Source organism: Ricinus communis, chromosome 1 (assembly GCF_019578655.1).
Source record: "Ricinus communis isolate WT05 ecotype wild-type chromosome 1, ASM1957865v1, whole genome shotgun sequence".
Classification (NCBI taxonomy): Eukaryota; Viridiplantae; Streptophyta; class Magnoliopsida; order Malpighiales; family Euphorbiaceae; genus Ricinus; species Ricinus communis.
Window position 1 is genome coordinate 8448155 of NC_063256.1, and position 27692 is coordinate 8475846.

Sequence of the window (27692 nt, forward strand, 5' to 3'; positions counted from 1 at the left end):
TCTTCTATGATTCAAAAGAACTAACTCGGCTATAAGAATCCAAAAGAGCACAAAGACCTCTCATGGCAAAGCTGCCTCTACTCGGTCTTAGCTTGAGGATTTATCTTGCCTTGAGTTTAGAGTATGAGAATTATAGAATGAACAGCTTGGAGGGCACGACGGCGATGATACGTTAAAGTATACTTTCATCACCTCATTACCATATGAGATACAACCAAAAGTCAATAACATGATCGCCGCAATAAAAAAAGCCAAATTTCTCCAAGAGTAATGGAGGTTGCTGATGTAAAGGAAGGAACTATAGAAGACTGATCTTTTCTAAGGTCATGTTCAATTTGATCAATCTGCCTTTTGGGCCTTGTAATTTCTTTTTCCTTCTGGATGAAAGCTGGTGTAATCGGTTAGGGAACTCGAAGCTCTCTATCCAAGGCTTGATATTTGGCGGTTAAAGAGGAATATAGTTGGAGTACTTCTTGAGAGAAGGTATTCAACTTCTGGTTCAACTTGTGAGCCAAATGAAGAGCCCGATCTAATTTTCCATCAATTTTCTTTAAATAAGAGTTCTGGACTATGGAATTAGAAGTCTGCCAATTCAGTACTTCTTCTGGTGGAGTGAGAGGCTCTATGGATCATGATGGAGTAACCCTTGAGGGGAGGATCTCTGATCTTTTATTTACTGACTTCCCTAAAGGAGGGAAATCTTCAGGCTGAAACATGAAACAGTTTTGAATTGTCTGGGGTGTTTGGACTGCTCGCAAACCAGAGTAAATCTTTTGTTTGCAAGTAGTAGAAGGCTTCTGTCCAAAAACAATTTCCTTTTAAGCCAAAAGTATTTTCATCTCATCAAAGGTAATATCAAGGACAGTCTTTCCTTCTTTTGCAAGAAGTTCCAAAGCTTCCTTATACATAGGAAGAGGAGATTTATCCTGCTTTTTTTTCTGTTTTTTGTGGATGCCAATCCAAGGACCGTCTGGATCTCGGTCATCTTGATTGTAATGTTCTTCAATATTTTTCTTTTGTTAAATTACCGAGTCAACAACATCCATGTGGATAGTACTTAATAAGGTGACATGATGGCCGTTTTATATAAATTGGCCTACGACTTTCAATTTAGAGTAAATTAGACCTCATTTACAAGCTTAGGGCCACTCCTTGCCTCTATGAATGAGATAGAAAGTTGAATGGCTAAAAGGAAATTCATTTGCAAGAGGGATAGACATTAACCGATAGTGGCAAAAATTAGAAAACAAAAAAGTATATCTCTGTCAATTTTATTAATCTAATTTATAAAAATTTTAGGGTCATCAGTTTTACTCCATTATGTAAATTTAAATAAATACTAGTTTTTACTATAAAATGATGCCCACATTAGTCTGAAATTTTGTGTTGCACAAATAAATTTAATTTTAACTATTTTAAAAAATAGACCTATAATTTCTATTAATTTTTTAATATAAAATATATTTTCTATTTCTATTTTATTGAAAAATCAAAATTAACAAGCCATTTCCAATAGCTACCATCAATTTTACCAGTTTTAATTAAAACTTGAATCTTAAATTATAAATCTATATGTTAAAATATTGAAATTAGATAACTTTAACTCCGACCTACAAGTTTGAGGGTGTATTTGATCCATTGTGCAATGATATTTAGGAACATTAATGAGAAGCACTCTTAAAAACTCAGGAACTTGGGTAAAATGTACCCAATTTTATAGAGAAATCAATTTACAAAAATTGGATCAATGATGTGATTTTTCTTTTTTCATGAAAGTAAAGTGTAAAAAAGACTGCAAGTGACTAAGAAAAGACTAGGTCTCAGTTTTTAATATTTTGGAGAGTTTCCTAGAATACCATTCCGATAGGCGCCTCATCTTGTGGGAGAGTTCTTTATTTCCGGCAAAATAAGATTGGGCATTTTCCATCATCACATGTATGTCATGCTTCACTGCTTCTAAAGTCCGGTAATAGTTGTTTTCTAGCCTTGATCGGATTATTTCAGGATAGAAAGGAACTGGATACCTGCAAGAGCCCAGATAGTTAAATATCATTCACTACCTCATCTTCACTAGAGAATTTAAGGCTATCAGTTCACAAAGGACGAGTTGTAAATGCTATCAGACTATCCCACTGAACCTACCCATACAAACTGTATATCCTATTGCGAAAACCTACAGTAAGGCATGTCATATTGCATTATACTTTTACTGTAAATCACTAGTTTCTAAGAGAGTGGATATTCACTGACCGTTCTGAGGAACTACTATTACAGGCTGGTTTCTTCATAATAACTACAGTTATATTATCATAACCAGAGAAAAAGGAGAGAATTAGAATTAGAGGAAGTCACAGAACATAAATACTTGTTAAAGAAATCCGGCTTTTGGGAAGTTTCATTCAATTTCTGAATTCCATGAGAGTCCTGCAATACATAGAGAAGAACATGTTAGAACCGCGAGGAAAGTCCTTTCACACTATTGTACGTTACTAATATCAACTGAACTAAAACTTTAGATGCAAAAGTCTGATAAAATTTTAACATAAAGTGAAACGAGAGAAAAACACCTTTTTTCTGCTTACTGACTCTTCTAATTTATCAAAAGCAGACAGTAGTTTATCTCGGATCTCTGAATCAATATGAGGGTGCTCCCATGGCATGTCAGGATCATGCAGTTCCCAAGGACTGTGTAGATTTTCTTCATCTGGATCAGTCTCATATTGAACCCTGTATCTCTCCCAAGGACTATCAGGATACTCCTCAGACTTTGCCTTTGAAGAAACAATTCTACCGTCCCACCAACTACCATCTTCCCCATTCGCATTCCTCCACCACACCTGGCATTTATCCCCACGGGTCCAATTTCTATTTATAGCAGCATCATACCATGCTTTCTCAACAACAAAATCAGGAAAATCTGTTAGTTCAAGGAGAGTCAACTCAAACCCTTCACCAAATACACCAGATGAAGGATCTATAAATCTGAGCATGATTTTGCAGCAGCTATCCCCACCAGGACCACAGCCATATTTAATTCTTTCAACCCTGCAAGTTTCCACAGGATTCACATATCGCCTACTTGAACTCCAAGGACCTGATTCTTCTGAACGAACTGATTCAATATACTCTAGATGGCCCTGAAACAACCACAAGCCAGGAATTAATAGTAAAGTGGAAATCTTTTTAATACTAATCTCAATGCTGAGGATTCAAAGCGGAAAAAATAATAACTCTTGAATCAAGACAAATTATTAAGTACCTGTCTCAAATACACAACTTCATCACCTAGCTGAGGAATATAACGATATCCACCCTCATGTTTTGACAAAATAAGCCATGACAACTTCCTTATAGGGTGACTTGGTTTAATCGAAATTGGATATCTTGTGTCATTATTACCTAGCCTGTTTCTAGCAGATCTTGATCTTACAGTCATTCTTGAGTTCGGCATCCTTTCTTCAGGTAGGAGCTGAATATCATAATCTTTTGATGTCTCGATAAAATCTTGATTCACTTTCAACCTCAAGTTAAGGTTCATATAGTGTGGCTCCCTTGAAGTTGCTTTCATTTTCATTGATCTTGTTCTACGCATCGCATTCGAAGCATTTTCTTCCACAGAGTAATCCCAATCTTCTAAATCATCCTTGGTCTTATGTGACTGTTCCTTTATATGATCATATAAGGATATTGATCTACTGGAATCTTCACCCTTTCCCTGTGCTCCGAAAGGTAGATTTTGCTCTTGGTAAGAGGGATCTTTACAAATTATATCAACTGCATCTGGTTGTAAATCATTCACTTCTCTCATAAACCTGGGTTTGGAGGGTTGTTTTATTTTTAATCTTATCTTTGGAGGGGGATTATCTTTCAACGCCTGACAATGGCTTGTGCTAGCAAATTCATTTTCTTCCAGTAAATCAAAATCTCTGCATTTAACAGATTCAGACCAGTTGTTTTCTCCCACATTAGGGATTCTATTATAAGTGACTGCAGAAGCACCAGATTTTGATTGGAGATCACCTAATGATGATGACACAAATGCCAAAGATCTCTGTTTTACACCAGAAGGAACATGCTCTTCAATTTTTCCACCATCTTGAACCACTTCAAAGCGGCCTTTATCCCTGCAAGGGAACAAGCGTCCACTTATACGGATATATGAATATGTATATAAATAGATGGATGGGTGGATAATTAGATGATAATTTAGGTTTAACATACACATTATCACCAATCCTGCTTTCCTCAAGGGCATCATAACTAGCACCGAATCCAACAGATGAATCGCCTGGCAGCACATCTAACCTTGAACGCTTGGATGTGCAGTCATTGACCTCTCCCCATCTGATTTTGCTTCTGTTGTCACCGGGAGATCCCTCTATGCCATCCTCAACCTTTTCAGGGTGTCCTACACCTCTAAAAAGTCTACTGCGGTTTTGGCACACATCCACAGCAAACGCATCTGAGGAAGATGACACTAGATCTTTAGAGCTTAAGCTAATCCCAGTTTCTGGTGATGGAGTCATATGACCAATTTGTCTCCCAACATTAACTACACTATCTTCTGGAGACACAGGCTTCTTAGAATTGCACAAAGAGAGTTTTACAATTAATTTCTTCTTACATCCAGCGTTTGATTGGGAATCAAGGTCTTGAGGGGGCTTATCTATATCCTCTGTCTCTAGTAATACAAGCTTTTCTTTTGTATATTTATCTTGCATATCCTGTAAGTCTCTATCAGTTATGTTGCTTTGGATGTTTGAACCTAGCAATCCTGATTCACTGCTAGATGTATCATCCTCCAAGTCATCATCATCTCCATCTGTAGATGTTCCTGTCATTTTGGAGAACATAGTTAGAGCATTGCGTGCCGCTACACGCTGAGGTCTAGATGATGTTGCCTTGGAAGACTTCCTCTTGGAGACTTTTCGGCCACTTTTTAATTTCTTAGCTCCATTACTCCCAGGTGTTGATTCATCACGCTCATTCAAATTCCTCTTCCTAACACGCCTCCCAAAGGACTCAGTCTGAAAGAGACAACACTAAATCAATTTAAGTATTCTTTTTTTTCCCCTTAAAAGAAAGGAAGCAAAAGTGAAACATTGATATAGGTGAACCACTACTTACGTTGGTTTTGTGTTTTCTTCTTCTTGACCTGGGAAGACCATCTTTCGGACTATGTTCAATGTCACTGTCCTCTGTACTACACTCTGGATCGCTGGCAGAGCTGCAACACAAACTACCATGCTCTTCACTGTTGCATTCTTCTGTGACATTATACTCCGAATCATTATCATCACTTATGACTTCGATTTCTGGTTCCCAGTGAATGGCATCTATGAACTCTGGTAGTGATTCAATCATTCTATCCAAGTCTTCCAAAGGAGGCATTTGATAATCAAGGCCTAAACTGAAATCTGGACCGACAGCAAATTTTATGGATGGAGGATGCCACTCTATACTTAATGCACCAAGTCTACGCTTCTGGAACATAGTCTGATAAGGTTCTGGGTATGGAACCATACCTAGAATTCCCATTGAACCATAATGTCAGAGGGGTCTAACATCTCACAATAGCATCTCAAATGATAGAATGTGTAGAGAAGACATGAACATACTGGAATCACAAAGAGGATCTTGAACGTTCCTTCGATAAGGAGGGAGCTGCGTCTCCTGCATCATAAGTGATTGATTAAGAAATAGAACAGACTATACACCATCAGATTATCTGACTGCTAATCAGTTGTCTGAGTTGAAAAATAAAGACCTGGGATTGGAATACTGATCTTCTTAGTTAAGGATTATATTTTTTAGTTTTATCACAACCAATCATTAATTTCTCATACAGAAATCCTAAATTGGGTGTTTATATAATTGATGCCATTTGGTGGTTTACTGAAGGAATAGAACAGAAGAAATATTGTCAAGAATATAATTCCTGGAGACCAACCCGGCAACCCCAGTTAATCTAGTTACCACAGCAGACTGATCACCCCAGTGTCTCAGAATTCTTAAACAAAATTCCACTTTATCTAAGCTCTACTGATCGATAAAACAGAGTCATTTTACTTCAAAATTTTAGTCAACTATTGCATTGATATTCCTTCGTACCAACATAAGGAATGTACAAAACCATCAGAATGATATTCAGTCAACTATTACATTGATATTCCTCTGTACCAACATAAGGGACGTACCAACAATAACACAACAGACCATGACATAAGCATAAAATAACCATAAAGAAAGTATAATCAATGGGGACAAACCTGATCAAGAACATTTCCAGCAGAATCCCGGATAAGGGGCCGATAATCCCCAAGGAAGAACTGCAGAGAATTGTCATACAACAATATAAAACCTGCTAAAGGCCTACCTAAATAAATTTAAGAAAATACTTATACCTGATCATATTTGGCATCCTTTTGACATTCACCCTGGCCTGTGTTCAGCAAGTGTATCTGGCCAACATCATCCGAAAGCACTATTGATGTTCCATCCCTATTCGACACAGAAAATAACCAAAATATGAAAGAAGAAAAATGAAAGACCAGCTTCTAGAAGTCCAAGCAGAAAAGAAAGGGCAGCAAAGAGAAAATATGACTTGAAAATGTGTTGAAACATCACTAAGAATTTAAAGCTCTCAGGAAAAGCAACATTATTAAGAGTGAAGTGCTCAAGAATATCAAACTACTCAACACAACATCTCAGTAAAATTTAGCACAAAGCAAGGGAAAGGAGGAATATTATTAAAACCAAAGCTCACATACATATTTCCTCTATAACAATAATAATTATCTAAAAGGGAAAACAGGGGGATGAGTTCAGTAAGCCAAGATACTGAATTTTGATGATAACCTTCCAGGGTAAAATCCACATATAACAGTTTTACTAACTAAAATATATAAGTTAAATAATGCAATTTAAATGCATATCAACTAATTTGAATTAATGCATGACATTCAGGATCCATTCACCTCAAGTCTTTGACCTTAATAAAACTGAATTACATAATTTTATATCAGCTAAGTAATCCAGAAATCTCTTCTTAAAAGACCAACTATTATTAGGATCCTGCAAGTCAACATCTCTAGGATTGCAAGTTAACCTTCTTCATCCTTGATGTAATCTCTTAAAAGTTCATTGAGCACTTAATCTCACAATCAATCATAGAAAGTTGCCCAGTTTACTAGTAAACCAAAATGAATACATATATTTCTCAATATGGTTTTTAAAAGGCTTCATGAATTTAAAAGGCAAGGTCGGCAGGATTCACTATTATTTCTGAACAATGAGTTGTAACTTGACATCGTAAAATGCTACCACAGAAAGACGCATCATACAAGCAAGTCATGAAGCCTAAACTTATTGCCTCACATCTAACATCGAGTCATAAATATCTCTATTGGGTATCACATGAAACTCCTTGTGCCTTGTATTGCTGCTGAAGTGAAAAGCCTCATACTAAACCTCTGATTAAAACTTCAAGAGGCAGAAAATGGCTGACGGACTTTTATTTGATCAACAAAGAAATCGAATGAAAAAGGAAGGAGGATGCAGCAAATAAAACCCACTACTTTCAAGGACAAAAAAAAAAGTATGTAATATATGAACCAAAGTAGTGTGCATTCATTAATGATATCTGCACCATCCACTAAAATACCCAAATTGGTAGAAGTTCTCAACATCATAGACAACAAAACATGAAAAAATAAATCATAAACATATCATCATTCACTTACGGAGAAAACTTCCCATCAACCAACTTGAAACGTCCAAGTCCAATTTCATATATGCGAACAGGAATTCCCTCCCATATCTATAATTTAACATACCATAAATTAACATAAGCAATACCATAGAGTAACATAAGCAACAGGCACTGAAAGCTCAATAGTTCATTTTAAACTTATGGAACCAACAACATACATCCCATACTATTGTTCTTCCATCATATCCAGCACTCATAGCTATCCGAGGGTCGAAAGGATGAACATCTAAAACATAAGACTGCCAAAAAGTCATACATGAAGCAGTTAATCTTTGAGGATAAATTATAAGATTACAATAAGATAAAATTCCCAAAACAATTAGAATGGAGAAGATAAATATTCAGGTAACTTAACTACAGCACAAATGGTATAAACAAGTTCAGGAAAAATTCAGGGTAACAAAGAGCTGCAGTAGTAAGAGAAAATGACAAAGTTTGCTGAGAAGATCCTAACATGATCCAGAGTAGGCACCATAAGAAAGAAAAGTAGCTCTAGATGGACAACCACTAGTGAAAACAATGGCATAGAAATTATCATCTATCTAGGATAGGAATCAAAGTATTAAGATACCACTTACAGATGCAGTGTGACCAGTCAAAGAATGTACTAAATTACCATCAGAAGCGTTCCAGACACATATTCTGCAATCTGCATAAATTAGACAGAACTCAACACAAAAAGATATATTTAAAATTTAAAAAAAAAATCTTAAAAAATTAAGATTCATTGTCATCAAGGGTTGACTATCAGCAGATGTAATTTACAAGTTCATCGCCAAAATCTCATATAACTAGATCGGGCTCCACATTTGCAACAAGGAAAGAATTAGGAAACCAGTTTTTCCTGTAAGCCTCACTTTGTTATCATAAAAGGCATTAACAATTGCCTCCATACTTTTTGACCCTCAGGTCATTTTGACATGTCAATGGAAAGCCATAAATGGGGTCAACAACTAAATTACTTCTGTACTTAAGCCATCAATTTAGGCTGTAAATATTCTTATAATTAGGGGACGAGATTTAGCTTACCATACATAGCTTCCTAGGATCACTCTATGTAATTAATATGTACAGCTCTAGTTTCTTTGTATAGATGGCAGTCTTGCCTATATAATGAAAGATCTTCTCAAGAAGAGAGGACAATTCGATCCATTTTGTTATGCCGGCCATGTCAAAATTACTTGAAAAAGAAAGCAGTCAGAAAAGATTTGCCCACAAAACTAAAGCACAAAATGTGCAACATTTGGAAGAGCACTTCTTAAATCAATTGAAAAAAGCCAAGCCATTTTAAGACATTTAAAATGTTATAACTGCTACTTTACCCATTATAGCTGCAAGCACAAAGCGATTATCCAAGCTCCAAACAATCATATTAACTCCACGTGGAGTTGGGAGAATTCTCTGACGTGGACCTCCTCGGGGAGGTTGCGGAGGCAAAGGTGGTGGTGGAACTTTCAGATGATATGACCTCCCCCATTGCAAGGATTTTCCCTGAGATAATCAAAGGATTAAAAGATAAACTGCGTCTAAATAGTTTCTAGGACACATAAACTCAGTCACAGAATTTCAAAACTTTACAGTGCAAAAGAATTCTGAAATTATTCATAGCAAACAAAAATACGCCTCCACCAACACCATCCACTGGAAACAGCAAAGGGAAATTTTTTAAGAGGATCTCACATGGGAGTTGCGTGATGTAGGAGTCCATATAATTGCACTACCATCCCGAGAACAGGTAACTATTTTGTCATGACAGAACCTGAGAATAATGAGACGTGGATAGTAAACCAATCAAAAAGTAGAAGGTTGGTTGTGTGTCTCTACACCAAGAAAAGAGCCCAAAGGTATGATACACAGTAGGACCATAACTACATTGAAAAAAGAATTTAGAGACAAACCAGGAATTTTTAAATTTGGGAATGTTATCCTCCTTCAAGGCGTCAGAGAATGAAGATCTTGAAGCCACAGCACAGCCGCTACAGATGGAAGCAGCATAATCCGTGTGAGTCTGTATAGGGGAAAATCATTTACTTGCAAAGAGTGACTGACCTGAATTGAACATAATTGACATCATTCTCATGACCAGATAATACATCAATCTCATAAATCGGTTGATCAGACTCATCTGTACTAGATTTACAGGCACTCCAAACCTGCAAGTTTTTGGTTCTTTATAAACATATGAAACTAGAATTACAGAAATAAAATTATAAAAAAATTAGACAATAAAAGATAAACAAAAGAAGTTATTTGAAGAGTTCACATGTTTTAACACACCCTTGCATAAGTGTCAGAGCTACCAGTGACAAAGACAGTGCCATTGGCATTGTAAGCACAACATAATATCTGATAGTTGTGTGGACCATTGCTTGAGGAGGGCCCATTACTAGATGGACCCTTGTTTTTACCTGCAGAAAGTTTCTCAGTGCATAAGATTGTTCATGTCAGCAGTATGCTGATGTCTAACAAAAGAATTGTGCAGGCTATCCTCTAACCAACAACAGCATCTGCAGGTCTTGGCGCATAAATACGCGGACTGCATTGGGAGTATCTAGCATCCCAGATTCGACAACTTCCATCATCCGATGACCTGCAAATTTTAGCAGACCAATTAAAAATTCCAAAGAATTAGAACAAGGAAAATGATTTATATACTAAAAGGAATTGAAAATTGTTTGCTGAAAGGTGGTGCCAAACATATCTACATGTAAGTATTAAGTTTCCTGAAATTGCCACATGATCTCATGATGCACACTATAGCCAAGATGATTTCATGCAATTGGCCCATAAAATATGCCTTTAGCGCAATTCGCAAAAAAAGACCTTATTTTTAATTTACTCTCATCAAGCATCAGATTATTGACTTGACAGAGCCGCATAGGATGTCAGACTTGTTTGTAAGATTTGTTAATATATATAGTGTTACCCTACAAATAATAATATTTGTTTGTACCTCCAGCCATGAGATTACAAAACATCCACAACCACGATATCTCAATGCAAAATATTTCATAGGAAACTTCACCAAGTGTCACAAGTAGCATGAGTATGAAATATTTTACATGAAGCTCCAATCTAAAATAAGGCTTAAAAATAATTCAATAGAAACAGGACCGCAGCAGGTCAAACTGAGAAATTGAATAGAGGATATAACCAGGTAATATTCTGAGAACAGGACTCACGATAAAAGCTGGTATACAGAGTTAGGCCTGGGACTAAATGCAATGGCAGTAACAGCACCGGTGTGCCCTCGCAAGACTGAAATTGGCAACCCATCTGGCAAGCGCCACTGCAGCAGGAAAAAGAAAAGAAGCAATTTAGTTATTGAATAATATATATTATTGCACAACTTCAAGGTTAAGTACAGCACTTACTACTCGGATAACAAAGTCGTTAGAAGCGGATGCCACTAGAGCATTGTTTGAACTTACAGCCAGGTCAGTAATGTCACCCTAGAAAATATAAAATGAGAACAGATCAAAATAGAGGGAAAAAAATTCCATAAGCTACTTTGAAGGCATAGAAATACTATATTGTGCAAATGTAATGTAAAACTCACTTCATGCCCTCGGCAGCTAGCCAAGCAAAATGCAGTTTCCATTGACCAAATCTTGACAAGTCGATCATCTGAACCAGTAATTACATACCTCCCAGAGCGGTCAAATATAGCTACACAGAAACAGCAAATATTATTTCCAAATCCATAGTCCATAAAACTTATTTAAAGCAACACCAACATCAAATTTGACATTAAAGTAAAAAGGAAATAAAAATCATAGACCAGACTTGACAAATATTTTGATACTGAATATAAATCCTGATAAATCACCAAATATTTTGCAGGTTAAGAATGTCTATTATTGTTTGCAGGTTAAGAAATGTCTATTACTGTTTGCCAAATTAGATTGGTAAGTGATACCAACAGCGATGCTGACAAGAATCCAATTAAAGGTAAATTTTGAAAATATTTTAAATGAAAAATTCTAGACCCCAGGTTCCTACTTGCATCTCGATAGAACATGTAAGAAAGAGGAAAGAGGTAATTCATGCAGCTAAAAACAAAAGATTATTCATATAAAATCAGTAACATCCAGATGCCATAAGGACCAAATACCAAGAAATTTGGTTACATGTTTGAAGTACCACAAGACAATACCACAATAGACAGCATCACGATGTCCCCTCAACTTCTTTATGTTTTGCATCTTTGGCACCATGGTTGATGGCTTAGCAATGGCATAGCATGTACACCGAAAGGATGGAGCACGCTGGTGCTTTGCAAAACCTCCTCCTATTTCCCTTAAGCCCAAACCATGCACCTGATGAGCCTGCATGTGAGGCCAACGCAGGTGCACAGGCAAACGCTTAACTTGCTCACCCATATTCCTATCAGCTGCAGAAATAGGAGAATCAAAGTTTGGAATAGAGCAAGAAGCAAATGTATCCAAAACTCAGAGAAAACCCAATAATGACGATCATAATGAGAACATAGAATAGAAGAGGACAAAGAAAAAAGGAAAAAACTTGCATAGAAGCAAAAGTTAAAGAGAAGTAGAACAACTAGGAAAAAAAAACTTCTTGATTCATTCAGCCAGGTTGATGCCCCAAAGGTACTTATAGAATACCATGACGGACGCCAGATAATCATGGTATAACAGTTAAAATGCAGTTACTTGTTCATCTCCATTAAATTATACAACATAAAACCCCACTACGTGAATGGCCAGCAAAAACTAATTCAAATTCTGAAAAAGTTTATTATGTTAATTAGCAAATGAAGTCCCTGCTGTTGTCAGGCATTATCAAGTAATGCAATTGCATTAAGAAGCCATGCCATGGTCCAGAACTGCCAAATAGAGTCGCTATCCTTCAAATAACTATCAAGAAATTTCCTAAAACCTAAAGCTATAAACAGTTACTTCACTATGTTTCAGCAAAGCAAAGTGACTGATTCCACCCAGTGTTCCCAGGAATTGCTGCACCCGTACCAATTTGCAACTAAGACCAGGTGATCCAAATTAAGGATCATTAATTAGCTTTCCTGAATGCAAATACTCAAATTCCAAGGGTAAAGAATCAAGCAATCTCAATCACACAAATCTCAGACAATTTCATAACTATTATGCTTAGAACTAAAGCATTTGGATGTTTTCTATGGCATTAAAGTAGTTAAAGTACCATTTTCAATTGAAGCAGCTTTATTAGACTTGGAGGATATTAGAAAATCATTGTAATATTCTTATTTCCATTACAGAACAATTTTATGAGAATTTCATTACATGTGCAATCCTAGAAAGGCGTTACATGCCACATTAGTGTATTTTGTTATTACCAACTAATTTAAAGAAGCCTACCCATGTGTGGTGCCTACCCATGTTTGGTAATAAGGACATTATATGTTCCCAATTATGTTACACCTCAAGCTGCAGGTAACTAGATCTACTACAAATAATTTTTGCATGAAATGAATCACCCAGGCCTCAAGCCAACCTGTTCTTGGTTGTAAGGTTCATTTTTTTAGACAAGAAGCTAAATTCTCCATGGGCACACAATTTCATCCAGAAAAAGTTGAATTTTCTAGAAGAAAAAGAGAGGCTGCATCAGAATATAGTATGTTGTTAAGATTTATCAGGAGAAGTTATTTAATAGGACATGATAGTGCTATAATGTCACATACAATCCAGAAGCGAAAAGGAACCAGATCCCAGCAATGTAGGAACTTTTGCTGCATTTGGAGTATATTCTTCATTATTGCCATCTACAGGAGAATCTGCATGCAGTAGCAGTTGCTTCAAAAGCTTTATCAAATGATCTTTCTCTATATGAGGATACCTGATAGTTAAGAAATAGAAAATCTATAGAGGTCACAATGACATTACAGGTAATTAAACATAATACGACCAAAACAATGTATTTAGACATACAGCAAAGAAAGTTATTTATGCAAACACATCCTCCTAGCTTATCAAGAAATACAAAGACCTTAGAACAATCTCGCCCTTAACAAAATAGCAGCCTCCCCTTGCTACTTATTGGTTGTATGTGCATACATACATACATTCATATATATATACACACACATAAGATAATCTTAAAACAAATAGAAGAATTTCAAAAGAAAAGGAGAAAAAAGTTCTAACCTCAAAGATAAATATTAGTCCTAGCAAAAAAAAAAGTTATAATGCTAATACATTAAATCATCAAAAAATATTTCAAAGATATTAAAAAGAAGAAATGCTCTACTAGCTCATAAATTCCATTTCTTAATAAAGATTTTGATTGAAAGGATATACATAAATATCTTTTATCTATCATTAATATTCCGAGGATCAACTGACAGCTTTTTCTTGAATCATTACTAAATACATTTACAATAATTAGCACCGCAAAAAAAATTCCTCCTAGAGTAGTTATTAATGTGAATAAGAGAAACTCTGTCATAGTCATTTTTGCATATATATATATATATATATATATATATATATGCTCCATTGAAAAGGAGAAGACAAGCCAGTGATTATCATGAACTATGAAAAAAAACTTCAATGCTTAAGCAACATCTGTTTAATTTAGGAAATGCATCCCGTATTTATAAGTTCTCAAAAACATTCAGGCAAGTACAGTAATGTCAATTTATTAACACCTACAGGATTGTGCAGGGGAGAAGATTCTTAGAAGGTGCTTAATCTTCTACGCCTCATTCAACTTTTAATTGACACTTGTCGGAACAAATAAATGTATCGAGCTATAGTTTATGTAAATAATAAGTGGCCAAATAAAAATTACAAATGAAATAGTTTCCTCCCCTGGATTATAAAATAAAAGACCTGATATGAAAACTAAAGAAAACCCATTATTCGAAAGCATCAAATGAAGCCTATGTACCTCTCCACTAATTTATTGTAATTTAATGGAAGAGAAACCCCATCGTCGTTATCGTTTCCACTACACACACCACTTCTTGAAAACCATGCATGATATCTTCTTGGTAGAAGCTCATGTTCCAAAAGTTCATTCCAGAATAGGTCAGCAGTCCTTTGACAAGGCCCAGAAGATAAAAAACTCAAAATCAGAAAGTAAACTTCTCTAAGGTCAACATCAAAGTCGTGCTTCTTTTTTTTCTCAACAGCCTTCTCCACCATGTTATTTGAAGAACTCAAAGGAGCCTTACTAATAGAAGAGCACATCCGCAAGTCCATTTTTTGGTACGATCTGGGAAAAGTAGAAAAAAATTGTTCAGTGGCATTCAGTCTAAGTGTTGCCCATAAAGCAAAACAACAGCTAAGACTTTGAAAATATTCATCGAAAACACAATTTACAACCAAAACAAAAAGAGATGCAATGGCTGTTTGGTCCAATGCGATGCAATTCAGTCCAACACTGTTGCACCAAATCTGGTACCGATATAGTTCACGAAACCGTTACTTAAACCTTGGAGATTAGCTTAAATGAGAGGAAGCATGGTACCTCATTGCATTGGGCATTGTTCAACCAAAAATAGAACAAGTATACATCAAAAATGACAATGGCCTACATGGTATTATTTGAAAATGTAAGTTGACTTGAACAGTTGTGCAAGTGCATAATTCAGATAGCTTAATAACTTCTAGATAAAGATATACCAAGATCAATCAAACAAAATAGGTTCAAGAGAACGACTAGTTTTCTTCTTGCATTTGGAGCTCGCAAAGTGATTATGTGCCAAAGGTGGACGCATGAATTTATCTGCTGGTTTTTAGCTTGCTTACTATCATCCATATGGTCTGATGACTCTTATGTGATAAGTATTCATTATAAAAGTACTATTCTTTAATAAGAATTGGTGGTGGAGGTTACAGGGAGCCAAATATAGTGTGTCACTTCGAGCCTGTTCTTGCGTACACCAAGCCTTGGGGTTACAATGATGAAAACCTTCCGTAACATACATTGGCTCGTAGAACCCTAATAGTCAGGTTCTTAACTGTTATATTTCGTCCCCTAAAAACCTAATCCTAGTTACATAATTTCCTACCCATTTTGCATCAATCATTCTTCTTAAATGTCTGGAAACTGTTAAAGGGGGAAAAGGAAAAAGAGTGGTTTACTTATTGCAGTACATTAAACAAAGGGAAAACCCAATAGTTTAGTACCCCGTATAAGCTCAACTACATATTATAACTAATATAAATAAATCTCCCAAGTTCTTACACAAAAGTGAGCTATTTGAGTAAGTTACATACATTTCATCACTTCCAAACACCTAAAGTCAATTAATTAATTAGCGATAAATCAAGAATCTCATAACAAACAAAGAGCAAAGCATAACTCATAATCACCCCATAGATTTCTAATAACGGCTAGTAAAAGAGTAGGCCGTTTATTTACAACAAACAAACCCTAGCACAGACTCCATACCAACTGAAACTTCATGAGCTAAAACAAATATGTTACGAAAAACTAACTGAAATATTTCAGTTTTGACGTTAAGATTTTAAAAAACAGTAACTAATGGAAATTACAGTCAGGCTAGCATTAATTTAAGCACCAATTAGAAACAGCAATAAAAAAAAAAAAATCATAAAAAGAGAAGCAATTAGCATATGCAGAATAAAGTAGAATAGACAACGATCCAATCCAACAAACGAGAAACAGCACAGCTTGAAAATCGTACCAGAGAGGGAAAGAATATCTTTATTTGATTTGATTTTATCTTATTCTTTTCAATCTCTGCCACCTTTCAATCTCTGTGTGCATCACTGGCTTGACTTCAACAAGCTTGAAAAAGAAATTTAGTGGAATATTATAAAAAATAAATAAATAAATAAATAGAAACGTAGAGGATTTTAATTGAGGTATGGAATCCTGATTCCTGAGAGGTGAAGATTGAGGAATGTGAATAAAGGAGACAGAGCGTAGTTACATTTTGAAATTTGGTTATGTTTTTTCCTTTTCTTTTTCTTTTTCTTAAGTCGGTTATCCTGTGCAGGGAAAGATGGAGAAAATGAAAATGAACAAGGAATTGGAGGGATTTATGAAATAGAAAAAGGCTCTAATTTAGGAAATCTTTTTACGAGATTAATTTCAGGGTATAATAGTTTATAGAACATAATCAGATGATTAAATGGGGCACTGCAGAATTAGACGAATTAGGCACTCCTGCAATGAAATTACTGTTACACCCATGAGGCTATTCTTTTGTCTTGAAGTTGTAGGCGTACTTTTCAAACCCTTTGGATGATTCTATCAGGGCTATATTTGTCCTTGTCGAGAGTGCACGTGGAATTGGACTACCAATGCTTGCCTTCAACCATATGAATTATGGGAGAGTAGCAGTGGTATATATCTGAGTGCAACTTGCTTTTGTCCGAAAATTAATTCATGCAGAGACTGCAATTAATTCAAAGACAAAAGGAAAATTGTTGTTAATCACTTGTCAAAATGGAAGAGATTCTTCATAAAAAACAATGATCAAATAACCTAGTCCAAAGCTCCATTTGTTTAGCAGAATAAATAACTCGTTTACCTAAAATAGTAACTTATTTTGTGTTGTTTAATTGAATTAAAAATCTTTAAAAAGAAAAAAAAACTAAAATAATAGAATATTTAATAGTCATTAATTTAAAACTTTGGAAAAGAAATTGAACAATTTTTTTCATTACTGTAGGATGGATCTTTACAAAGGAAATATTTCAAATTAACTAATATTTCTGAAGTACAGAGCAGAGCCCTGGAAACAGGCATGATGAAGTCTAAAGCTGTATTTTGCTTTGATATCATGAACTGTTATGATTATACAGGTAGGTGCTTATCTGATCAACATGTACAAGCAGCTCAAACTGTGATTTCGGCTGAATAAACCCCCCATGCAGTTTAACAGTAGATTGTAAGCAAATCTAAAGACCAGATGTCATACTTTGGGAGGCAAGAGAAGAATCAGAATTGGATAGCTTAACTGGACGCAAGTGAAGCTTAGCAAATAAAGACAGGTTTACTCTGTCCTAGAACCCTTTTCAACCTAATAAAGCCAAACAGCAGAAAATTCTCAACTGCAACTCAGCATCAGTCCTCACAGGACAAGAAGGAAGGATCTTTTGCGTGTTACGAATCAGAATTGTTCAACTAGCATCTTTACAAACACAGCAGTAAAATGAGAAACCAATTGGTTCCAAAGACGCTACCCTATTTGCCCATCTACCTTTTTACATAATAGGAAAATTTATTAGCACAAAGCGGCAGTATTTTTCAACTCGTGCAACAGCCAACAATTCAGAACCCTCACATGTTCTCCCTGAATAGGAATCTACCGCAATATTCAACTCATTCAATACTACGACAGTATGTCATGCAAAGTTTTCCACATGAGACATATATAAACATAAAATGCTGATTTGATAATGGGTCCAGGAAAAAAGAAAATGCAATGCTTTTCTGGAAGTTAGAAAATTTATTAAAAAAAGAAATAGTACAATACATTTATCCTACATCTTCGCTTTTCAGTCTCTGTCAGCTAATGCTCCCACGTCTGCAACACTAATCCTCCTACCACTGAAAGTCCTTGATATATTCTAATAACATTAAAACTGGCGTACAAAAACATGACCTGAACTTCCCCACTTAATTCTTTGGATGCTGATCAGTCCAGACAACTACATGCCATTCAAGGCGCAACAAATAATATACAACAAAGCACGTCAAGCATCAATAAACCGGATATCAAAGGTGTGGGGATGTATCTGCCACACATTTAAGGCTGCATATTCCTCTAAGCATTCTTTCAACTGAGCTTCACTGTACCCCTGTTCACAAAGCAACCATCCCAAATTAATTTTTGTTAGGAATCCAACAAGCACTTTAACCAACTAAAGAAAAAATCCCGAATTACCAAGAACTCCATATGGCTAATGAGATGCATGGGGCTTAAATCTTAAAAAGGAAAAATAGACTAGTCTATTTGCAATTAGATAATTGTTTTTATAAAATTGAATCTTTTATCCTGTGTTCCTTATCATACTTCCATCAGGTTTTCTCTGTTCAAATGATCCAACAATCTGAATAGGGGACCACCCTGTGGTAATTCACTCCTGACAGAGACATAAAATGTGGCATATGTTCCCCATAATTGGTGGTGAATAACACAAGAAAACTGGGTTTTGAGATTCAGATACAAGTCATTTCCTAATTACCAAGTTAAGGACGGCAATTCTCAACTTTTACTTTCAGAAAGAGCTCGTAACTTGCCAAAACTAAAGGTCAGACAACCTTTTAGGAGTTTTTCAAGCCACCAATTGACAAATCAAATTCAGTTCGTAAAATTCACTCACTTTTCTAGAGATCCAATTGAGCGCATGGGCATAGCTCACGTCCATTTTATTAGTCCTTGCAGCTTCATCCCGCAAGATTGAGTAAATATCAGAGATGGCATCCAGACCAGATCTCTGGCGATCATCAGAATATAAAGAGAATTTTGACATCTGCATTAATCTTAGTGCTTCATCCACATCACTCTGAGCCACAGTTTCTGAGAATCGTAGTCGTGCTAAAGCCTGTAACCAAGTGAAATCAGTTCCAAACTTTATAATATAACCTATGATAATGTAAACTATAATCAAAGATACATCAGATCACTTTTTCCATAGGGTGACAATCTGTTTATGTCAATCATTTGGCAGCATATCATCAGCTTTCAAACACCTTTTTCTCTTATGATGCCTAATCAGATGTGTAGTCTAATCAGAACAAAGGATGAACTTGCTGACTAAATCCAGGTCTATAATCACGCAAGTAATACTACCATTTTCCCTTTCATAACCAAACTGGTTGTTTTCCCTTACCCATTTTCCCATGTTCGTATCATTATCCATAATGAATACAATCAAACGAAAAGCAGAACTTACAGCTGATATGCGAAGGATACTAAGCAGAGTTCTAACAGTTGTATAGGAATGTGGGGTATTTGATTTAGCTTCTTCCTGTCGAATGCTGGAATATGCAGAAGCTATATACTCCTCCAGCTCCTTGGGGACATAAGGTGACAATCTCCTAGCAGCTGAAATATATGCTCTACAAGGAATTGCACGACAAAATAGTAGATCTTAAAGTAATCAAATAAGAAAAACGGAAATCACTTGTTTAATAATATGGAAGACCTTATTACCAAAGCCAAGGACTCCCCTATTAGTCATGCACAACTTAACAGTAGAATTTGCAGAAACTCACTAAGCTTTGAAATGTAAGCACACATGAACAAAGAATAGCAGTATTCAAATCCAAAAATACACATGTGTAGTGAATTGAATGATGACTAAGCAACCAAAATGTACATTAATCAGCATAACCTACATGCTATTGTACAATATGTGGTGTGAAAACTAAAAAGCTACTCAATCAGGCAGAAAATTCTAAAGTCAGACAAAGTTGTAGTCATGATTGACTTTCCACTGAAAGTTTGATCGTTACCGTAGAATTGATGGTTCGAGCGGAGTGAAACCAAGAGCAGGAGATTCTTTGTTCTGATGCACATAAACAACATGTCTAGCCATTTCAAGATCACTATCCATGTCTGCCCGATCAAGGATCAACCACAAAAGATCAAACCTTGATAGAAGAGCAGGAGGCAAGTTGATATTTTCAGCGGGAGTTCTCCTTAGATCATATCTTCCCCTGCAACAAAATTTATATGACCTCCGTAGTTAATTAATTTTGCATTAAGAGTTTGTATATGGAAAGATGGGCGAAAACGGAAAAGAAAAGAAAGAAAATGCTGCCATGGATCAACATAGTAAAGTGAATCCAGCATGTGAAGTAACAAATAATAATGTGAGGAAGGTTATACCAGGCTGGATTAGCAGCAGCAAGAACAGCAGTTCTTGCATTCAGAGATGTGGTAATCCCAGCCTTGGCAATGCTGACAGTCTGCTGCTCCATAACTTCATGAATTGCTGTACGATCTGATTCATCCATCTTGTCAAACTCATCAATAGCACAAATACCCATGTCGGCAAGAACCTGAAATAGATACAATTGTTGAATCTCAACATCTATTAAGCTATTAGCTAGTAACTTATTAGAATATGAGTAATATTCAAGCATTTCAATGGGAATAACACTAACATATAGTAGATCCCTAAGTAGCATATCTTACTTCTGTCATCTATATACATCTAAGTAGAAAGCAAATCAATTCAAGCAAGTTCAACATTTGTACAACAAAAAGAAGTATGGATCTCACCAAAGCTCCCCCTTCCAGGACCATCTCATTTGTAACTGGATCTTTCTGAACAGCAGCAGTTAGACCAACTCCACTGCTTCCTTTGCCAGTGGTATACACACCCCTCGGCGCTACATTTATGATGTGCTTCAGAAGCTGACTTTTGGCAACCCCAGGATCACCCATCAAACATAAATGGAGATCTCCTCTGATCTGCAATTTCATTGAATTGTTGAATTTTAGACTCTACCATAAAAACCAAGACAGCACAGAAAACACCGACTATGATTACTGCTAAAATAAACATATGCTGGACAACCCTTATGCAGAGTGAAGAGAAACAAGAGAGATCTCTATATCAACAAAGATAACTTTTCTCAACAAGCAACAAAGAAAAGCAGCTGACACACATAAACACCAAATAAACAGCAGGTCATGAAGAGTAGTGTAAGGTATGCCCATATTGGAAACAAAACAAAATAAGCAAAGCCAAATTAGACTAGAAAATAGCACCCTCCAATCATACTGGATAAAATTAATGACTTCTCTCAAAGCCTCTGGAGCACAAGACAGCAGAGAAGACAAGTCCACAGCAAATTGCAAGACATCATAGGCTTGACCTTATCACTAACAAAAATAAGAAACACAAATAAATATGCCAACAATCAAAGGACAACCGTGCACTATTACATGCATTACCTTCATGCCATCCTTCAGCTTCCGATGAGGAGCCCCCACAAGGAGAAGAAGTAATGCTTTTTTTATATCTTCATGTCCATAAATTTCAGGAGCTAAAGATTGCGCCAACTTATTATAAATATCACCATCCTCAGCAAGACGTGCAATCTGCTCTTCCTCATCTCCTCTGAGTTCATATCTGTGATATAGCACAATAGAATCATCTGCCGAACCCTTTCCATTCAAGTCATGCTAGCTAAAGAAAAAACAAAAGAGACTTTTCGCAGTGCGAACTACTGAATTTAACTAAGATAAACACGTCCTTGATGCTAATACCCATTAGTTCTATCAATTGGAAAGAGGTGGTAAGCATAATCTACCATCATAAAGCAATATTTGCATGTTCTATTTTCCAAAGGAATAATCACATTTTCTCAAAGAAAGCTACTGTTCTGAGTTTAGAAATTAAAAAAGAAAGCAAAAAATTAGTATGACATTGGCAGAATGGGTGAGCAAAGTAAAAACACTAATTCCAGAAACTACAGATCCATGGAGAAGCAGAAAAGATCACTTACTCTTCATATTTTTTCTTGAAATGAGTCACAGACATGGCCTCCAAGTATGTATCGGCAACTAAGCCAGCACGAAGTGCTCTAAAACCAGTGTAAGGAATTGGGAGAAAGATCCCTGATATTTCAACAACATCGCCTGGGACTACCTGATAATGTTAACAAACAGTCAGGTACAATCTAAAGGTTGCAATAGCACATACGAAGTGCAAAAATCCACTTTAGCTCAAGGATGAAAGCAAGAAGCAATCTTCGCGTCTAACTGTTCAAATAAAGTAATTCGTTCTTTTCCTTCTTTTTCTTTCTTTGATTGGTAATCCTGAATCCAGGCAAACCATAAAGGCATAATGTGCTTTCTCAACCAAAAAAGCTATCCAAATTGATTCAGCATGCCATTGTACTAGTTTTTGCTTTAACCAACCATAGGTATCTATCAAGCTACAGTCGGGTGCTTTAAATAACAACTTTAAGGCAGGGTAGTGTAAGCTACTGAGATCCAGTTCCTTTTTGTGAAAGAATTAGAGTAGGGTGCACTCCACAAAATTCATGAATCACCAACCTTTCTGGTGAGTTCCCCTCTGAAATGAACACTCATTGATCGTGGAATATGACCTTTTGGAACATGCTCTGCCAGCTCTTGAATCTTGGCCTGCAGAAAACCTTCTTTACATTACACAATGAATTGTTGCCTGCCTTTTACATGTTATTAATGACTTAACAACAAGATTAAAACACGCACCTCCTGAAACTTGAGAAACTTCGATGCTCTGAGTTGAAGAATCAGGTTTCCATTTGCTTTGTTTGTTTTACAGCGACGAGTTGGGCACTCAAACAAGGGCATAAAAACTCGAGCAGTTACTTCCTGTTGATGCACAGAGAATAAATGCATACAAACTAGTGGCATAGAAAAAAGAGATTCCAAAGAAATAAACATCAAAATCACAACATTGAGCTAAATTGGAGGAAAATGAGGGAACAAGAGGTAAATGAATTAGAATCATGTTATTAATGGCCTCCATTTGAGTCATTTTTCTTTGTCAATCAGGTTAAACAAGATCTCAGTTTGAAACTTGCCATGCCAAGAATATATTACCAAGTAAACCTGATAAAACCTGTTACAATAATATATCAATGGTTATTACTCATTACCTGATAAATTTCATGGCCACAGTCTTCACATGTATACACAGCAACCTGCATCAGTGGCTTCACATCCGAACAACGGGTTACAATCCCAGATATCCTTACAAGCTGCCCAATATATGAAGCCCTAACCTCTCTTATAGTAAATGGTCTTCCTTTTGAAGGCGCCCTGATGTAAACTTCACTGATTCAAAGAAAGGTTGAGCGTAGCAGCTAAGTATATCAACTCTATCAATCAAGAACTACATGATATGCACCAACCACGGGTATAGTCATCAAAAATTCCAATGATACATTCTACCTAGCAACAGCGAATACAAACGTAAACAGATATCTAATACGCATCCCAATAACTGCGTTATACTAAATTAGCTAACACCAGATTAATTAAAAATGAATTTGTTAATTAAAATCGACAAAGAAACCACCAAGACATTTTTTGACACTAACATTCAGATATTATAAGCATCTACACTTGCCTAAGCCACGCAAACCGTGATACACAATGGTATTAGGTCTTTCAATTACTATTGTTTCAAAACTAGCAATGCTAAAGTTAACTGATCTTTATGGAATTTAATTTCCTTTCTTTTCTTAGCTACAATTATAAATGAGTCTTGAACATTAGTTCCCATTCAATAGTAGAAAATAGTACCAAAGCCAGAATCCAAAACAATCCAAAATGCACAAGTTAAGTAAACACAGAGATCATCTGCACCATTAATTCAAGCTCAATACATCAATGAACAATTATGTCCACAACAAATTCAAGAAACTCACTAAAAACGCTTGATCTCTGCAGGCATTTTCTGCTGTGGATCAGAACCATCATTATTCTCATTCACATCCTCAGATCTTTGTGTCATTAATATATCATGATCATCGTCTGGAAACGCCTCAGTAGGCTCTGGCATTATGTCATCAATTGCGGATGCAAAAACTCCTATATATCGACGCGTATTCTCTGTAATTCGTCTAAAGAATTCTTCGTCCAAATCCTTATACTGCAAAATCACACGCGAATTAAATGAAACTAGGTTTCTTGTTAAATCTCCAAGTCAAAAACCTTGTGAACTGAGTAAGATTAGAGAATTTAAGTTTACATTGAGCAGATCCTCGAGATCTATCTGGACTGCACGAATCTTATGGTTTGCAACATCTTGCTGAAATGAAAAGAAAAATTAGAGCTGATTCGGAAATTTAAAAAAATACACAGCAGCATATAATGTTAGGGTTTCATCTGTGTATTTGTTAGTGAATTAATGATTGAGAAATAAGAAGGGAAATATGAGAGAATAGATAAAACAGTAAGGTAACTCACAAGAACGTCCATATATTTGGCATCGCCATTTGAATCGACGAAATTGGAAAGGAAATCCTTTGCGAGAACTGGGCAACAACGAGAGCGACATTATTAAATTAAAAAAGAAAAAAACAGAGAGATTGGATAAGAAACAAAATAGAAGGCCTACCTTTGTCGGCGGTTAAATCGAAGCCTTTCATGGTTCAAAGGACAGAGAATGCACACATGCAGAGAGAGTGTGAGAGAGAGAGGCGGGGAGGATGGAAATGGTTTAGACGAGAGAGATAGGGTGGTTTGGCGCCAAAAAGAATTAGAGGGAAGCTGGAAGGATGCTTTTGGCGGGAAATAAAGAAGGGATGGGACTTACAGATATGATAGAATATGAATAGGTGTATTATATATAGCGTACAAGCTGATGATGAACGTTCGTGATCGCAGTTTCCAGGGTAAATGATTAGCTGATTTTGGGACCCGTGTAGAAAAATAATGAAATAAAAAAGGTTTTGGACCACGGCCACAATATAGAATTCTTTGAATTAAGACTATCTCATATTTATATAATTTTAACCATTAATTTAAAATTAATAATTAAAATTTATTATTCAACAAAAATATATATAATATTTTTTAATTTTAATAAAATCTTAATTGTTCTATTAAACTACAGGCACCAATTGTTACTACAGTATTTTTATTTTATTAAAAAAAAAAAAGTATTATCCTCAAAATAAATCGTGAAGGGCAGGTTTGGTGTAAAAAGCCCCATAAAATAAAGGTGAAAGACTAAGGTGTGAGGTTTGGATCTCACCTCTTCCATTTTCTAAAGTAACACATTAACATATTAATATTATTAACATTACTTATCATTAAAAATAAATAATAACATTATTATTATTAAACACAAAAGTCAGCATAGATTTACTAAATCAACTAATTAGCTATTCGAGATTTGCTCTATTTTAACTGAATATTAATTTTAGACTTAAATTACTCACAATAAATTATTGAATCATATTTCATTTTTTAATGCACAGATTGAAAAACTTATATGACACATTTAAGAATTTATGATTACAATCCAATTTTTAATATATAACTTATTAAATTAATGCATTTACAATTTCAGTAACTAGACAGTATTTAAATTTAAGTCTAAAATTATTTTAAAAAGATTCTTTTAACTTTCAATTCAAATATTTGCCTTTTAAATATCTCATTAAATTATCATCTTAAGGATCTATTTTAATTTATTTTATTATCAAAATTTTAAATAATGATAAAAAATTATTTATATATATATATATTTTTTTAGAAAGATAAATAATTTGTTTATATGTATTTTTTTAGTACTCATAAAGGTCTTTTCTTTTTCTTATTATGTTTTCAACTTAATTTTTCTATAAATTTTTTTGTACTTTGATGAATTTGATCTATTACTATAAATATATAAATAAATAAATTAGATAACTTCTCGTTAATTATCAATTAATAACTATCATTTTCATGTCTATTTAAATTTATTTTATTACTAAATACTCCAATAATAATGAAAAGAATGTGTACATTATTAACTATATATAACTTCTTATTTGAAGTTTTTCTTTTCTATAAGATAAATGATTTTTTTTCTTTATATTCTTCTCGAAATCTTATAAAATTTTTTTATATATAGATATATATTCATATTCATTCTAAATTTTTACTTCTATTAAAGTTGAAATGATATGTTTATTGTATCTTTTATTAAGTCAAATCAAATAATGTTATTCTTATTATTATTTTTATTATTATTAATGAATTTAAATTACTTTACATACAATTATTTATGCTAATACTTACTCGATATTTACATGAATTTTAAACTACTTATCGTTTAAATTATTTAAATAATATTAACTAATTAAAATTATTTTAATTAATAAATATTTATTTATTATATTTAAATTAATAAAATTATTAATTAGCAAAAAGAATTTCAATATCTCTATATATAGTATATTATTTTCATTTGATATCTTAAAATAATACTATATATTTTATGACTTTTAACTAGCTTTTCTCTTTTTTCTTGATAATTTTTTTATAAATTTTTTTATATTTTGGCAAATGAATATACTACTAAAATATATGAAAGCAAGGTTTCAACTTGCTTTTTTCTATATTTTTAATAATTTTTTTATAAATTTTTTTATATTTTAGTGAATTAGTCTATTGCTAAGAATATTTAAATAAAAAAAATTATATAACTCTTCATTAACTATTATTTAATAAGCATCATTTTAATAGTTTATTTTAATTTATTTTATTATTAAATATTTCAAAATTGATGAAAAAGATATTCGCATTGTTGATTATATCATTTGGAATGTTTTTTCTTCTAAAAAAATGAATAATATTTTTATATTAATTTTTGTTAATGCTCATAAAAATTTATTTTCTTTCTTATTATATTTTTAACTTAACTTTTTTATGTTTTGATGAATTTAGCCTATTACTATAAATACTTAAATAAATAAATTAGATAATTTTTTATTGATCCCAATTAATAATTATTGTTTTTATTTATTTAAATTTATTTTATTACTAAATACTCTAATAAAAATAAAAAATATTTACGTTGTTAACTATATGTAATTTTTTATTTGAAATTTTTTCTTTTTTACAATATAAATATTTTTTTTTTATTCTTCTTAGTGCTTATAAAAACTTTATATATATAAACACATGCTCACATATTCAAGTTGAAATGATATGTCTATTATATCTTTTTATTAAATCAAAATAAATAATATAATTAATAATAATAATTATTATTATTATTATTATTATTTGAATTAAATTATTTTACATATAATTATTTATGCTAATACTTACAAGATATGTATATGAATTTTGAACTATTTATTATTTAAACTATTCAAATATATTAACTAATTAAAATTATTTTAGTTAATAAATATTTATTAATTATATTAAAATTAATAAAATTAATGATCAGAGCCTAACATAGTTAGGAAACCTGCTGGAAGACCCAAAAAGAAG

General features: G+C 34.2%; 2 protein-coding genes across 4 annotated transcripts; both read right to left on the bottom strand.

Moving 5' to 3' along the window:
• Positions 1–1685: 1685 nt before the first annotated feature.
• LOC8267348 (bromodomain and WD repeat-containing protein 1) lies at positions 1686–16824 on the bottom strand. Of its 3 annotated transcripts, XM_048370842.1 has the most exons (26): positions 16671–16824; positions 16422–16525; positions 14657–14983; positions 13449–13603; positions 11928–12164; positions 11331–11440; positions 11146–11223; positions 10954–11060; positions 10267–10361; positions 10049–10179; positions 9821–9924; positions 9670–9747; positions 9452–9530; positions 9094–9262; positions 8350–8420; positions 7930–8010; positions 7743–7819; positions 6405–6501; positions 6270–6329; positions 5619–5673; positions 5128–5525; positions 4222–5027; positions 3260–4124; positions 2568–3137; positions 2366–2424; positions 1686–2024 (listed from the first exon to the last, which is right to left on the bottom strand). In XM_048370842.1, the coding sequence occupies exons 3-26, from the start codon at positions 14968–14970 to the stop codon at positions 1814–1816; spliced, it is 5007 nt and encodes a 1668-aa protein (XP_048226799.1). In that variant the 5' UTR covers positions 14971–14983; positions 16422–16525; positions 16671–16824; the 3' UTR covers positions 1686–1813. The 3 variants fall into 3 exon arrangements, with proteins under 3 accessions (XP_048226799.1, XP_015572384.1, XP_048226804.1); XM_015716898.3 differs by lacking the exons at positions 14657–14983; positions 16422–16525; positions 16671–16824 and adding an exon at positions 13262–13366 and having other exon boundaries at positions 13449–13588; XM_048370847.1 differs by lacking the exons at positions 13449–13603; positions 14657–14983; positions 16422–16525; positions 16671–16824 and having other exon boundaries at positions 11915–12077.
• Positions 16825–18171: 1347 nt separating this feature from the next.
• Positions 18172–25003, bottom strand: LOC8267347 (DNA replication licensing factor MCM7). The gene is made up of 15 exons (XM_015716814.2): positions 24820–25003; positions 24669–24736; positions 24451–24510; positions 24128–24351; positions 23354–23531; positions 22944–23066; positions 22764–22853; positions 22211–22353; positions 21657–21834; positions 20979–21170; positions 20583–20755; positions 20207–20410; positions 19645–19810; positions 19072–19293; positions 18172–18546 (listed from the first exon to the last, which is right to left on the bottom strand). Exons 1-15 carry the CDS (start codon positions 24848–24850, stop codon positions 18442–18444), a joined length of 2157 nt encoding a protein of 718 aa, XP_015572300.1. The 5' UTR covers positions 24851–25003; the 3' UTR covers positions 18172–18441.
• Between the last annotated feature and the right edge of the window lie 2689 nt (positions 25004–27692).

Bases quoted from the DNA above. Each gene is read 5' to 3' on its own strand.
- LOC8267348 (XM_048370842.1), bottom strand. From the start codon at position 14,970: ATGGACTTGCGGATGTGCTCTTCTATTAGTAAGGCTCCTTTGAGTTCT. The intron at 8,011-8,349 runs GTAAGTGGTATC...ACTTTTTGGCAG, and splicing joins TGACTGGTCACACTGCATCT to TCTTATGTTTTAGATGTTCA. The intron at 6,330-6,404 runs GTATAAGTATTT...AATTCTCTGCAG, and splicing joins AGGATGCCAAATATGATCAG to TTCTTCCTTGGGGATTATCG.
- LOC8267347 (XM_015716814.2), bottom strand. From the start codon at position 24,850: ATGAAAGGCTTCGATTTAACCGCCGACAAAG. The intron at 24,511-24,668 runs GTGAGTTACCTT...TTTTCATTTCAG, and splicing joins CCAAATATATGGACGTTCTT to CAAGATGTTGCAAACCATAA. The intron at 20,411-20,582 runs GTATAACCTTCC...ATTTTGTTGCAG, and splicing joins GCTGCTGCTAATCCAGCCTG to GGGAAGATATGATCTAAGGA.